Below are 15130 nucleotides of genomic sequence, written 5' to 3'. Positions count from 1 at the left end.
CCAAGGAAAGAAATGTGAATTCTGTAAGCCAGGGGCCCAGGAGCAATCGGGAAGGTGTTAGGGGCCAATCCAGTTTATGCATGAGGTCTGTCTAGGATGAGATCAGAGGGCAGCCTGACCAGCAGTCCTGCCCTGGAGTCCTGACTGCAGCTGAGTGCCCACAGAGATGGTCAGGGGCATGGCATCGCTGGGGAGAGCCATGTCATCGGCTGGCACCTGGGAGCTGTGGGGACCCACCACTGGGGGGTGCACGCTGCTGAGGCGGGGAAGAGGGGAGGAGAGTAGGAGAGTGGGGTGGAGGTTGGGAAGCCAGAGGAGAATCAGAGCATCCAGGCTTCTCTGTTGGGCTTGGGAGGAGTTTTGGAGATCTTGGTTTAAAAGCACAAAAAGTAAAATAAAAAGGAAGGTGATAGGCAGCAGCAAAGAGCTCCAGAAGAGCCCGGGCTCTGGTGGGCCTGAGGGGAGGGGAGGGAGAGGAACAGGCAGACGTGGGGGAGGAGACTGCAGGGCAGCTGGGCCTAGGCTCCTGTTGTGGAAGTTCAGGACACAGGGACAGGTCAGTTAGTTTCAGGTTAACAGTGATGACGCTGGTGACAAGAGCATTCTGGGGGTCACTGTCACTGGTGGTGGGGTCCAGACCTTCCTCACAGGACCTGGGGGGGGGGGCCTGTCTGACCTCTCTGGAGCCCAGTGTCTCTGTCTGGACTGTGGGTTGGGAACAGCTCGCTTTGTGAGGCTCTGTGGCAATGGGAGCCCTGTGAGCTCTGCAGGCGCTGGGAGATGCATGGTTAGCGTTAGTAGATGAGGAAAGGCAGAGGACGGCGGCCATGTGGAGAGCTGTCCTGTTGGAGGAACACCTGGCTCTCCAGCCCAGCCTCCACTCCACCCTAACCACATTTGCATGTCACTGAGGGATACCGTGCAACACTTCCCTCAGTGGGGGCATGGGCTTTCCAGAATAGGCAAAGGCTGATAGTGCTCTCCTCCAGTGACACCCCAGCCTGGCAGGGGCCTCCCTATCACCTGTAGAAATGCATGCGTCAGCCAGCCAGCTCCTCGTGGAGGGAACCCCGCGCTGACCATGCCTCCTGTGTCCCCAAGGGTACATTCTGCAGTATTCTGAGGACAACAGCGAGCAGTGGGGGAGCTTTCCCATCAGCCCCAGCGAGCGATCTTACCGCCTGGAAAACCTGAAATGCGGAACCTGGTACAAGTTCACTCTTACAGCCCAAAATGGAGTGGGGCCTGGGCGTATCAGCGAGATCATAGAGGCGAAAACACTGGGGAAAGGTAGGTATCTCTGCCTGCCGGCAGGAAGCAAAATTGGAATCGTGACAGAGACATCCGGTGTTTTATATTTACCCTTTGATATTCCACGTCTGAACTTGTTACTGCCACAGGAGAGTGGGGTGAATGGCCAGGCCTTGGGGAATGTTCTGGCTGCGATGAATTCTCCTAGAAAGGAGAAGAGAAGGGCCTTGCCAGATGCCTCTCACACTGCAGGAGAGTAAAGACGGCATTTGGTCTGGGGCTGGCGTTTAGAGAGCAAGAAGTAGAGTTTAGATGCTGAGAGTTGGCTTATGTGGAATTATAGCCACTAAGTCTCTGAGCTCAAATACTAAGTGTCTGGATCGTGGAGGATTCCTGGAGACACTTCTTGACTCTTACCCAGGCCTCCACAGTGTCAGATTCACCCACTAGAGGACAAAACTGGGTCATCCACTCCTGCCCATTGCAGCACGGGAACCTCTGAAGGACACTGTCCCCCTGAAAGTCTACTCCACACAATACCCTCCACCCCAGGGCTCTGCCCTCCGCTCCCACTCTGGCCATCCCTAAGTCTCCAGTAACAGGGGAGAGCTCAAGAGACCTGGGATCCAGATTTGGCCTGAGTCCCTGGGCAGGATGGACAGGGAAGCACAGGGAAGCGGGCAGGCCCTGTCCACACGCCCAAGCGCACACATGCGCACCTGGCTCCCTTCTCCACAGAGCCCCAGTTCTCCAAGGAGCAAGAACTCTTCGCCAGCATCAACACCACTCGTGTGAGGCTGAACCTCATTGGCTGGAACGACGGTGGCTGCCCCATCACCTCCTTCACGCTGGAGTACAGGCCATTTGGGACCCTGGTCTGGACCACGGCTCAGCGGACCTCGCTCTCCAAGTCCTACATCCTGTATGACCTGCAGGAAGCCACCTGGTACGAGCTGCAGATGCGGGTATGCAACAGCGCCGGCTGTGCCGAGAAGCAGGCCAACTTCGCCACGCTGAACTACGACGGCAGTAAGCAGACGTCTTCACTGGCCTTCTGTGGGGTTCAGCGGGGTGTGAGCATGAGCCCTGTCCCCTTCCCCGGCTGACTTCCATTCTCGCCACGGTGTAACAGTGCTCACAGAGCCCACAGGCTCTGGGTGGGTTCCCTAGTTCATGATGCCCAGATGACCACTGTGGAGGGAGCAGGACCTGTGGGCAGGGCCCATGGCCTCTCCCTGGAGAGTCTTGGTGCAGGGCCGAAGAAGGATTCTCTGTCTCTGGCTTCTGTGTCTTTGTTGATGACTCTGAGCTAACATTGCTTTTGTTGTCTCCCATCCCTCCCCCCACCCATCCCAAACTACATAACAACTTTCTTTTTGCTCTCATTAAGCCTTTAAAGTGCATGCGCAGAAGTGATTTCTTTTCCATGGTGAAGCCCTTTATGGTAGCTCAAACATGAGGCACTGAGGCAAACAGGATGGTATAGGGGCAGGCACACACAACACACACAGGCACACCTGGCGTTTGCACGGGTTTTCTAAAACCTAGGTGAGGTGTCATCAGACTTTTCATTGAAATTCTTACCAGTTGTTTGTTTGTTTGTTTGTTGTTGCTGTTGTTGTTGCATTTAAACAAAGGCCCAGGTTATGGGAGCTGAGGAGTGTCACTGAATGCTAGCTCATGGGACCTTCAGGGAGGGCTAGGCTCTGTGTGGCCATGCTGTTTCTACCCCTGTTAAAATGATTCCTCTCATGGGACAGTGGCTCTCCCTTCACTGACTTCTGTCCCTTCCCTACTGACCAGGCGGGATGGTCTAGGTCAGCTCAAAGCTGGGTGTTCAAGCTGTGGCATGTCCTCACTCATCCATGTCACTCCTGCCCCCAAGACCTTGCTTCATAGTGTCCCCACTGAACAGAGCCTGGCTCCCTTCTAGAATTTACAGCTGGAGAACCAGGCCCTAGGAAGGGCTTAGGGGTGAGGTGGTACCTTCTGTGCTGTGGCTGGAGCCCAGGGCTTCAGAACAGCCTCTCAGATAGCAAGCTTGCCCCTTCAAAGGCCTCTTCCTCTCACATTTTAGCCCACAAATGTGCAGTCCTTCTCCCAAAGAGTTACCTAGAGGCAGAGTAGCATTTCGACTAAGTTCCCCCAGTGGAGCTCCATTCTGAACTCTTACAAAACAAAGGGTGTCGACACGTATTGAACACACGTTCACTCTAAGGACTCCTTCCAAGGCCTTGGCAACTGGGAGACATTTGGGTAGTTGCCCTGGCACCGGATGTCTGACCTGCAACGTCACACGCCCATCGAGCTGCCCTGGGAATGCAGCCCAGGGCACTCGGCTGAATGGCACGCACAGAGCATATGTGCACGTCGGATCTGCTCAGAAGAAACTGCTCACGTAGGGAATTAAAATTGCAAGACATATGCAGATCACGCAGGTCTTCCCAAACACAAGTAATCTCCCTTTAGTTGAGATCACAAATTGTCAAACATCCTGGGAGCTACATTTATTTTCCTGAAATCTAAAATAATCTTATCACTCTCAGAAATGAGAGCACATATTTATTAATTTTTTCCCTTGGAAAAGAATCGATTCCTTTGAATCTATCTTGTGGATGTATAGTTTCAATATCTCCCTTGTCGTATCTGCCTGAAGGATGTTTTTTTAATTTGGAGTAAAACAATCATTGAGAATTAGCTTTATGTCCACACCAGCCAGGCTTCCAACTTCCACTTTCCTCTCTTCTGCCATTTCCTCAGCTGACCATTTCTGGTTGTTCTTACGTTATCCCCATTTTAGATTTGATGAAATGGGCACCCCTTTTCTTTCTTTGTATCTGGTTTGCAGATTTGGGGTTCTAGGACAAAATGCCATGTAGTTTCAGGAATGGTCTTTTGGCTTTAGCAGAGGTCTTATTATCCCTGCTCTACTTACTAAATGCAGGATAAAGATCATTTTTGCCCAGGGGAAAATGATATTACATTTTTTGCATTATTTTTCTTTAAGCACTGACATTCTGGTCCCTGTAAGGCACAAAAGAATGGTGCATCTTACATAATGGAACACAGTGAGATCTGTGCCCCACAAATCTGGGATGCCTGTTTAGATTTCTGCACCCTTTTGTGCTCGGTCTCTGGGTAGAAAGAAGGCAGCTTAAAATAGCTCAGAGTTCATCTTCCTTTTGCATTCTCTTATAATTCTGAATAATCAGAACTGCCTAGAATAGTTTTTCAACAATGCCTGGTCAATAAGTCACTGCTTTAGTAGCCCCTGATGGGCCCTGTTTGAAAAGTTGTCTGTTACCTCTTAAACCTTAGAGTAGGAGTTTTATTTAATATATTTTTATTGTAATAGAAGGGTTACATTATATTCGCCAGGTAGAAGGTGCATTGCTTAACAAACATTGCTGAGTAGGAGTTTTTAAAAGTAGATGCAAAGCAGTGATAGCAATTGAATGAGTAATCAAGTGAAAACTTTGAAGCTTCAATAAACCAAAGAGTCTGGTACCATCTGGCTGCGCTCGGTCTTCTGTTCAGTTGCCACAACTGTTATTCCTCCCTGGATGTGCAGTTTTTCCAGCCTCTAGCAACTGTCCTCAGGGCGACAGTCAAACAGACACCAACTCCCTTGAATTCAAGTGGCCTTTGGTATTAGGCTGTCCGGCCTCTGTATCTACACTTTTGAATGAAGCCTTTTACAGAGTTGAGTTGTAGAGTGAGTTGGAAGTTTGAGCTGAGAGAGGGGAGGGAGCCAGGAAGGAAGTCAGCAAGGACTTAGGGAAGAGTCCCTCTCATTTCTCATTGCCTCAGACACCCTTGGTCACACCGTGCGATTTTTGTAACCCCTCATCCCTAAAATCTCCGCCACACCGTCTTCATTAATAGCCGCCTAACATCGTGGCCCTGCTTTCAGGTACAATTCCTCCACTCATTAAGTCAGTTGTCCAAAGCGAAGAGGGGCTGACGGCCAACGAGGGGCTCAAGATGCTGTTGACGGTCTCCTGCATCCTGGTGGGGGTCCTGCTGCTCTTCGTGCTCCTGCTCGTCCTGCGGAGAAGGAGGCGGGAGCAGAGGCTGAAGCGGCTCCGAGGTAGGACCGGGCCCCAGGCCCACCCTGCGTCGTCCCTAGAGAGCGGGTTAGCCAGAGAGCAAGGCCCCCAGGGAGTGACGTCCCCTCCAGCCACATCCACCAGCTGCCTGATTCTGAGAATGTCTGCAGAGCCCTAGGGAAAAGCAATAAAAAAATACGTTCTGATCTCAGGCAATCAGAAATAGAGTGAAAGCCAGCCCCTTGAAAAGCCCCTAAATCCCAGCAACCAGCACACCAAGAACATTAATTTCTCATGGGTTTTTCAGCCTTACTCTCTTTCATTTCCAGTAGTTGCAGCAAAGCCACCAATTACGGCTTTGTCTGGAAAGAGCTATCCCATTCACTCTAGAGATGAGAATTATTTCATTGCCTGGAAGCCGAAATTGAGGGCTTGAAGGTACAGGTAAAGCATTGGGAGCCAGAAAACACATGCTTTCTGGAATTGGAAAGCAGAAGCCTGGCGTCAGGGTCTCATCCTGAGAATCACACAATGGCTGATGGTAAAGTCAGGCCAGACGAGGCCATTGCGACCTGACTCGGCAATTAGAAGGTGATGTGTTGTGTGGCGAGGCCACTCGGTGCTTCTGGCCAGGGACCCCTGTGTGTCTGTGCTCTGGGGCCAGGCACGGTGGGATCTGTAGCGGAATCCTTCTCTCTCTGCTGACCAGGGTGTTTGCTCTATGGTGACCCAATGCGTGGGGCGGGGGCTTGCATTTAGTCTCAGTGCAGTTTGGAGGCAGTGAGATCACGCAGCATCTTCTGGAGGTCAGGCCTCCGAGAACTTGCCCCAAACCTCCCTATCCCCACCATTCCATCGGCCCATCTTGAGAAAGCATCCATTTCTTCTGCAAACCCTCTCCTGACCGCCATCTAAGTGAGAGCACCAGGAAGTTCTGATGCCTTGCCCACTCCAGCCTCCCAGATTTCCCTCCCTCCGTCACTCCCACACTCATGGTGCCTCATGCTTCACCTGACCTAACACACCCTTCCATTTAAGTCTTCAACAGCCCTATAATCCCAAGGCACTGCCATGTTCCTTCTAAGCCACATCACTCAATGGCCTACAATTCTGCAGACGTTACTCAATACAATACTGCATCCTGAGCACTGTTCTAGGTGCTTAAGGTAAAAAGGCTTTCCAGACTCTAGCTTTGCTGCAGAAGGCAGAACCATGAGCATCTGGTACCATATTAGGCACCATCAAACTCTGCAATGGATTAGTTCAAAAGAGGGCAAGAAGGTAAGCTCCACCCTAGAACAGGAGAAAAGAGGGAGGGATTTCCTAAAAGAAAATACGGTGCTATAGAACTGTCATACTGGCCAGCATGCTGGGAAATGCTGTTATCTAGGAGGGTTTATCATTAGCATACTCCGAAGGTATTTTTTAAAAACTCCCTTTCATTGTTGGCCGTGGAGGTGCCAGGAGTTTGCCCCTGGGCCTTATAGACGGCCATGATAACCACTGCACAGGAGCCTGCTAAGGACCTGTACCCTTCACACTCACATTAAAAGGCTCTGTCTGACAGAGGATCTGCAGTCACTCACAAGATTCAGGCAGGAGGTGGGTTAACAAGGAGCAGTGCTTTCCAGTGCCCAGTCCTCTGCCAGGCCCACCCTGCTCCGATGGCTTACTCCTTCCTTCACCGCCATTGTTTTATCTTTGTCATTCTACTTGTAACGTAGCTACTCAACTTTGCCTTTCTTTGCCAAGAGCTTTCCCAATGAAAGCTTACTGATTCTTACTGATACTTTCAGACATCAGGACAGAAGACCCCATGTAGCCTTTATCTTTACTCTTAATAGTTCTGTATAATTGAGTTGCGGCTTTGTGAAGAAATGATGTCCAGAAAACACCTTGACCTGGCATTTTATTGTTGGCATGTCTACTTCTTGACTCTCATGTTTTCAGGTCGGGCTTGCTAAAGAAAAGAATCCATCTCACCTGACAGCACAGCCTTTATTCCCTGGAATCACTTTGGTTCCTTTGTGCTAGAAAAAAAAGGTACAATGGTGTGTACCAAATTTCCCTCAGGAGATATGCTGTAGAGCAAAGCTGAAAGAAGGGTGTGTGTCATGCAAGCAATAGATGCCCCATTCCCTGCCACTTTCTAATGCCAACTCGCATGTGGACATGGGGTAATAATGTCAATTAGACAAAGCCCTGTTGATGATCTATCATGGGTCAGATATAGGATATTTTAAAAACCAGCAGCAGTATTTTCTTACTGGACATGCCCATAGGATCGCAAGAGTTTAGCAAAGCCCTAGAAAGTTAAGACATTCTTAAGACCTGTCCCAGAGAAACAGGCAGTATCTTCTTCCAGCAGCAGTGAGCCAAGTGTTATGGTCGGGACAGGCTCATAGCTCTGTTACCTTATTCCAAGTCATGGGGCTGAAAAGGTCATAGACCAGGCATCTCCCAGAAAGAACTTGGTCTCTTAGGCCTGCACTGGCCCCTTGGAAGGATGTTCATCAATGATCTGGAATATTTCTGACTTACACACAGAGGAAACCCACAGCAGCTCTCAATTAAACATCCAGAGTTCATTAGTAGAATCACCCAGTTAAAAGCTGATGCACATAACATACTGGTCTAGTGCCTGGGTGAAAGCCGTTTCACATTATCTACAGATTCTGTGGAGAGCACGGTTTCTCAACAATATTTTCTGCCTAAACTAAGGACACCATCTCGAGGAATATGAGTCATGTTGCCGTGTTGGCAGGATCAGAGATGGAAATTAGAAAATCTGACTGACCAATGAATACCATAGGGACTCCAATGCACACTTTCAGAGTTCCTAAGTGCGATGAGCTTCCCATGACTGGCCATGTCTGCTTGTGCTGTGTAATGTACGGTTTCTAAGAATGCTATGTGTTACTGGCTAGCCAAGCAACCTACTTAGGTGAGTACAATACAACATTACTTTACCTAAAAATTAGGAAAGAAAAGAAAATAGGACTCAAGCTGCTCAGTCAACCTATATTCTTCTTTCTTCCTGAGGACTTCTAATTTTAGAGTATATCGACCTCTTAATGCCTAAATTGTCTACAAGCACTACTTTTTTTTAAAGCTATAACCTCATCCAGGAGTTCAGATGTCACATTTCACTTTAATAATGCCCTGATTTCCCCCAACTTCTAGATCCTTTGAAGTAGAAAGTCACACTGTGAGTCACAGGTTAGACCTAAAATCTCTAACTCTTGATTCCAAGATCACTCCAGCATCACTAAATTCTTCCTCCCGGTGATGGGTTTTGCTCAAAGGGTTACAAATCTGCATTGGTACCAACTGGCCTGGGTCAACTAATCGATCAAAAAGATGAACTTCAAAATTGTAGGACTTCAATTAAGCTAGATTAGTTTTTTAAAAAACTCCGTGTGTGATATACATTTGACCTGTTTCTGTGGCAAAAAATATCCTGTCCCTTGAGCAGAAAAGAATGTCCTATCTTAACTATGTCTTCAAATGGAATGATACACCAAATCGAACCATTGTCAACGACCACTGGGGTGAATCTGGGTTCGTGGTCTACCTGAGTAAGGAGGGGGAGGGGTGAGGAGTCTCCCGTTTTGTGAGATCTACCATTTCATGTTCTGCTCTGCAAAGGAACCTGACTGTCTCCTCATTGTCAAACCAAAAAGAAAAATAGCTGGAACTTTACGAATCTAAAGCAGGAATACACATGGAAGAAGCCAAAGCTAGAGTAAACAAACATGAATCAGCCACAGGGCATCAAAATGCCCTTAAAAGACAGAGGCCAGCAACAGAATGAGTGCCCCAGAAGCTCCACATGTGTTCATGAATACATGTATGTTCTACTCATGATTACAATGGAGGACATCAGAATCCTGTCACTGAGATGCTTGGTATTATGCTGCTACCCTCCCTTCTTCCCTTCACCCCCTCCCTTTCTTAGTCTCCTAATTATTATTAGTTCTTCTCTCCTTCTCCCTCTCTCTCTACCTCTTCCTTCTTCTTCTTCCTCTTCCTCCTCCCCTTCTGTCCCTCCTCCTCTTTCTTCTTCTCTTCTTCCTTCTCTCTCCTAATTTCCTCTCCTTTCCCACACTCCCCCCCCCCCCGCCTTAGTCTCCTAATCAAACCACCCTTTCAAAGCACCACATTTATTCCAGGGGCAAACAACCCTGCCTGTGAGAGGGAAACAAGGGAGCATTTTGGGTCAGCCAGTGGCAGTGGGGTCAGGAGTGGTGGTCAGAGGAATCCCTGGGTCCTGGGTATTCAGTTTGGCCTTTGTTCTTGCAGTTGTCTCTGTTCACAAGCATCCATGACCAGCTATGGGTGGGATATATGTTTTCCCTCAGTGTTCAAATAGCTTTCACTTGAGCATGCCAATGATTGGAAATCCTATTTGGGATCTTGTAAAAACTGAAACACAAGTTTACAGCCCTTACAAAAATAGCTATTTTATGAGATCCGTTTCTAGTCCACAGATAAACAGAGCTGTTGAGGGGGTGTCTGCAAGTAAAAGTTTTTGATGGATGGAAAGACAGGAGGAAATCTGCTACCCTAAATGGTTTTCTGTTTTCTTTCCCTTGTTTTCTTTTTGTGAGTGTGCCAGCAACTGCCCTGTCGAGGTTAGCTCCAATATATTCCGTTTCCCCCGACTAAAACATCAGACATGAAACGTGCCACAGCTATGAGTGAAAATCCTTTTCGTTAAAGAAACATTTGGGTATGAAAATATAAGGAAGCTCAGTCTCTGATCAAGGCTTGTGAGGCAAGGTCTAGGTGTGCCTGGCCCAGCCATCCTGTGTCCAGCAGTTGATGCCCAGTGGGGAGCCCCCTGCTTGCACAGGCAGGCTAAGTGGGCAAGACCAGTCATGGTGCTTCTCCATCCACAAGTTCCTCTCCCAAGACTCGACTGAGCTGTGTGCTTCTAGGACACTTCACATTTTCTTGGTTGAGTGGGTCAACAAGTAGGCAGGGGTCGAGTATGGGATCAGCATTATTATACCCCTTGTTCACTTGAAAACTAAAGGTGAGACCGGCTCTGTCCTCAGGGAAGTGGTCCAGATTATCGGATCAGTCAAGATAGAGGGAGCTGCCCGCTCAGTTACCAGTCCTCTTCCCAGGAAACATCTTCAGTCAGGTACAACATGGGCTGTCCTTGTCATGTGAAGGAAGCCTGAATAGATTTAGAAATGGGAAAGAGGCAGGGAGAGTTATAGGGAGGTTGAGAATGATTGGAATACACGGTAAGCATGTGTAGAAAGATGACAATGAAAACGACCCAGATATAAGTAATAATTTAATAATCACTCATATCATCCCTAGATCCTTTAAAATTACATGTCTTCCTTGACTCTGTCCATTTTTTCAGCTTGATGCTCATTGGCTTTCAGATGTCCCCACATCTTCTGCCTTCCTTGATTCTCTTCATCACTGACTTCTGAAGAACACTGTGTGTTCAGCCGCCTTGCCCTTCACCCACCCCGAGCCCTTGTGGTCTGCTTTTACTCCTCCACTCAGGTGAAGAGTGAAGCTGCTCTCCTGGGCAGATCACTAGCTATCTCTTGAGAGCATGCTTCTCCCAAAGCTTTTCCTTCCACCTGGGTCACCTCAGCTCCCGTGGCTGGACTCTGGTGGACTTTCCCCACCTGTCCAGCCCAGATCAGGGCTTGGTCAATGACTCCTGGACTATAATGAGCCAGGGGCTTAAACAAAGATGTCACCAGTCTAAATCTTGGGTTGATCTGGCATATATGAGTCGATGTGAGAGGCAACACAAAAGGCTGTTTGGCTGTGTTTGGGCCGCAAAGAACAGGACTGTGGGTAATGTTCTCGTGGGAACAGATGGCGGGTAGAAGAGATGCCTCTCTGCATCTGCTTTGTCTTGACATGAACCAGAGGAAGTACTCTTCACACCAGAAAATGTGGACCAGGAATTATAAAAAGCAAGACAAGGAAGGAAGGGGTAGAGATTAAGCAGGAAGGCAAAGAGAGAGTGCGAAAGAGAGAGAGCCAAAGATAGACACAGAGAAGGAAAGAGAGAAATGAGGGAGAGGGAGAATGAGAGACTGGGGGAAGGGTAGAAATAGAAGGAGGAAAGGGAGAAAAAGGGAAGGAAGAACGAGAGAGACAGACACAGAGGACATTTCATCAAAGGAATTGGCCCCCTGCCACCCCCTCCACTGGAGAGATTAGAAAAATTGCCGTGGGGTTAACAGTCCTAAAACACCCCAAGGGAAAACAGCTTACGTTTCTGGACAAAATTATCCAAGGTACAATCTCAAAATCTTTTTGGATACTCTTTGAATACTCAATGGCCAATTGAAGTTGCTTGGTCATATTTTGTACCCATTTTCTGGACCTTTTAAGTTGGTTTTGGGTTGTACCCAGGGTGGTAAGCAGCTAGGGAGAGACAGGGCCCACCAGCGGCCTGGTTGAACCCAGTGGTGTTTCCACAGCACTTCCTGACGAGGGACCCCTGCGGGCTGAGCCAGGCTCTGAGGTGGCGCATACCTGCGTGAAAAGGTTAACACCATTGAGGGAGGGAGTCCAATCCTGAAGTCTTTGAAAGGTTGGAACTCGGAAGACAGGTTTTAATCATTATCAATGTAAAGTTGACCATACAAATTATGAACACACATGATCACGTGTTCACTAATGAGCATTTCACTTCATTAGCATAGTAGAAAAAAAATAGCAAAAATTACCAATGTCTGGCTGGGCGCCGGTCAGAGGATCAGGGTTTAAAGCAACGTCCATGAAACTCTTATCTCAAATTAACCACCCAAAATCTGGAAGTAGTGTTCAAGTGGTAGAGTGCCAGCTTAAGGGAATAGCACCCAGGCCCTTAATTCAAACCCCAAGACCAGGAAAGAAGAAAAAGTATTACCTAGAAAGCATGTTGTAAGAAATGGTTGATAACTGTACAGAATTTAATCTGGAAAAAGAAACAGGGAAGCCAAGCAACCAAAAGGCAACTCAAGGTGGGAAATGCGCACAGTCTGCTGATGGTTCCATTGTTAGGGAGAGCGCATGTACCCGAGGTGCGGAAAAGGTGTTTCTTACCACTTTAAATATACACTTGAGAAAAGTTTGTGCAGGATCTCTTATCTACGAGGATCTTGGTTATAACCAAGGTATAAAGCGCTGAGAAGGAGATGGCATGAGAACAGTGGGAGGTGGAAGAGGCCATGAGCTGGAGCGGCTGAAACCCACGGAGGTCTGAGGACCAGGGGACTGGCGGCCCAAGAACCCTGGAGAACCACCACAGGGCTCACTACCTACGGGGGGCTGGGAGGGAGCCCAGAGCAAGCTGTTATCTTCAGGGAGTGGGCAGACACGGTAGGCCTCGCGAGAAAGTGATGCCACTGGAGTCGCTGCAGAAAGCAGCAGGAGAAGCAAACAGAGAGCTGGAGGTGCCAGCCAGAGACAAGAGCTGCAAGGACAGCTTAGGACTAGTGTAGGTGGAGGAGAGGGGGAAGGAAGTGCCCTTGAGGGTCTCAGAAACCAGGGGTGGCCCAGCAAGACACGGTTCACGACTCTTGTCCTTTCTCCTCTGCCCTTTCATGTAGAACGCTGAGTAGCTGGGGTTCAGGAGATCGTGGTCACATGAAATCTGAGCTCAGGAAACGGCACCAATAGAGAGCAAGTCCCTGAGAAGTATTGGGGGGTTGGTCTTAGACTTGCATAGGGAGGGGGGCGCCCCACTCGCACCAGTATACTGCAGCAGCCACACCACCACTGGAGTGTCCACGAGCTTGGGACCTGCCCGTGGGAGCCACACTCGGGCCTGCATCTGTCTGAGACACTGGGAAACACAGGGCCCAAATTTCCCCCAGAAGCTTATTTTGAAGTCTTCATCATACTTTGTTCTGTGACCCCAGGATTTTAACAGATCTCAAATAACCTGTCTGTTACCATGATGATGCTGTCACCTTCCCTCTATATTCTTCGTCTTTGAGCACAGACAGCACCCAGAGCTCTCTCCTGTGCCCTGAGTCTCCTCCACAGCACTCCAACCCCCCTTAATCTAAAGGGCTTCGCTTAAAGTGCTTTGTAAATTCTCAGCTGGGTTGCTGCCTTCCTGTCCAGCAGAATCCCCATCTTGCCATGTCCATGGGCTCCTGCAGTTTGTCTGCTTCCTCCGTGCCCTCCAAACCCAGTGGGTCTCTGGTGCCCCGGAGTCCACACTCCTCCCATCTGTAGACCCACCCCCACTGCCCATCACTTGGGTTCTCCAGAGGAAATGCCTGCACCCCAGTGTTGTCTCCTAACCAGCTTTGTGAATCACCTGATGAGCTCAGGCTTAGCGGTCCCCCCATCCCCTACCTACCCCCCACCTCCTTCTTCCTTCTCCCCTTGGTGCAGGTTTCAGACCACAGCCAGTCACACAGCAGCTCTGTAGTGTCGTGGCCACTTGTATCTACCACTCCCCTGGAAGTGTCTCTGTCTGGAGAAGCTGAGCCACTCTGCTCCCGGCTCCAATGGCTGTGAGCACTGGTGTGGGACAATGTGGCTGCTTCAGGTCCCAAGCCCTTCCAGTGCCACACACCACTCAGACTGGGGCCACCCCGCACATCTGCCCGGTGGCTCTGGCCTGACACTGCTGTCCCCAGCTTGCTGCCAATCCCTTTATGTGTCCCCAGGAATCCAATGCAAATTCCACTCCAGGCACGTGGGTCTTGAGGGTAATGTGGCTAGAGAACATTGAAACAGAGACAATAGGAACATATTTGAAACCCACTTTCTTCATGTCAGAATGGGAACCATTCCCTGGCACATGCGGGTATGAAAGGGGCTTGGCTGGTTTCCTGAAGAAACCAGGGTCATCAGACCCCTGGGTCCAGGCTCAGGGTCACCCCAGCCTGCCCTGGCTATCCAAACTCTAGCCCACACTATCCCATGCTCTCAGCTCCAGTCTCAGCTTCTCGAAAGGGGGACTCATTAGCAAAATGAAACAAGAGACTATCAATATAGCAATTCTTGACATTTCAGATGGAATTGAGACAGGATGTAGCAGCTAGGACAGGACAGACAAAGAAGAGCGCTACCTCCATTCAGGAAGCTTAGGAAGGAAGGAATTTTGGGGGCTCTGGCTGCAGTCCAGGGAAGACCCTGGCCCACTGGGGCCAGGGGACCAGGCCAGGCGGTGGGAGCTTGTCCGGGATGGGCCGGGGCAGGAGAATCTGTTCTTGCTTGTTGCCCTGTGGAACTCTGCGACTCTTTAGTATGAAAGCACCAGAAGAGAGCAAGGTGATGACAAAGTCCATGGACCAAGGAAGGAGGCAGGCCATGTCGGTTTTGTTTCAGTATGGCTGAAGTCAACCCTCTACTCTAGACTTTTCCATCTTCCTTAGGGTATCGTACTCACCGCTTTTGGTTGTCACCTGGAGGTCTTGAATCCCAAGCTTCTGGAATTTTGTTTACTTCATAGGTGTTAAACCATTCGGGAAGATTACTTCATCTCTGAGGACAAGTTCAAGGATACAAACTTGGAAGTTAAATGCTCTCTGGCTTCCGCAGGGTCTCCTTGTGGGCCACATTGGATGAGATTTGCTTCATCTTCTAGTCTAAACCCAGCGGTGACGAAGCGGGGCTCATGCAGAGGGCAGCAGTGGGCACAGGGGCAGCTGGCTTGAAGCATGGAGCTTTGGTCATCACATACCAGCCTGTTTGGTTATCTGTTCTGTGACTATCCATCTGCCCTGGTGTGAGACTGCTTGAATTAAACATCAGTCCCCAGAGAATGAAAGGAAAACTCCCTGGCATATGTGTTCCTCAAATAAAGCCACACATAGTTAGCTGAAGCCATTTCCAGAAAG

The 15130-nt window shown here is 49.3% G+C and overlaps 1 protein-coding gene across 1 annotated transcript in view; it reads left to right on the top strand.

The window, feature by feature from the left end:
• Dscam (DS cell adhesion molecule) overlaps positions 1–15130 on the top strand; it is a 342911-nt gene that overhangs the window by 291365 nt on the left and 36416 nt on the right. The window contains exons 25-27 of the mRNA XM_090331431.1: positions 1102–1290; positions 1990–2280; positions 5165–5341. Coding sequence (XP_090187557.1) covers positions 1102–1290; positions 1990–2280; positions 5165–5341 — 657 coding nt within the window. The remainder of the gene's footprint in view (positions 1–1101; positions 1291–1989; positions 2281–5164; positions 5342–15130) is intronic.

The sequence above is a fragment of the Megascapheus bottae genome, chromosome 1 (assembly GCF_031878675.1).
Source record: "Megascapheus bottae isolate mThoBot1 chromosome 1, mThoBot2.hap1, whole genome shotgun sequence".
Taxonomy (NCBI): Eukaryota; Metazoa; Chordata; class Mammalia; order Rodentia; family Geomyidae; genus Megascapheus; species Megascapheus bottae.
This window is presented reverse-complemented; position numbering and strand designations above follow the sequence as displayed.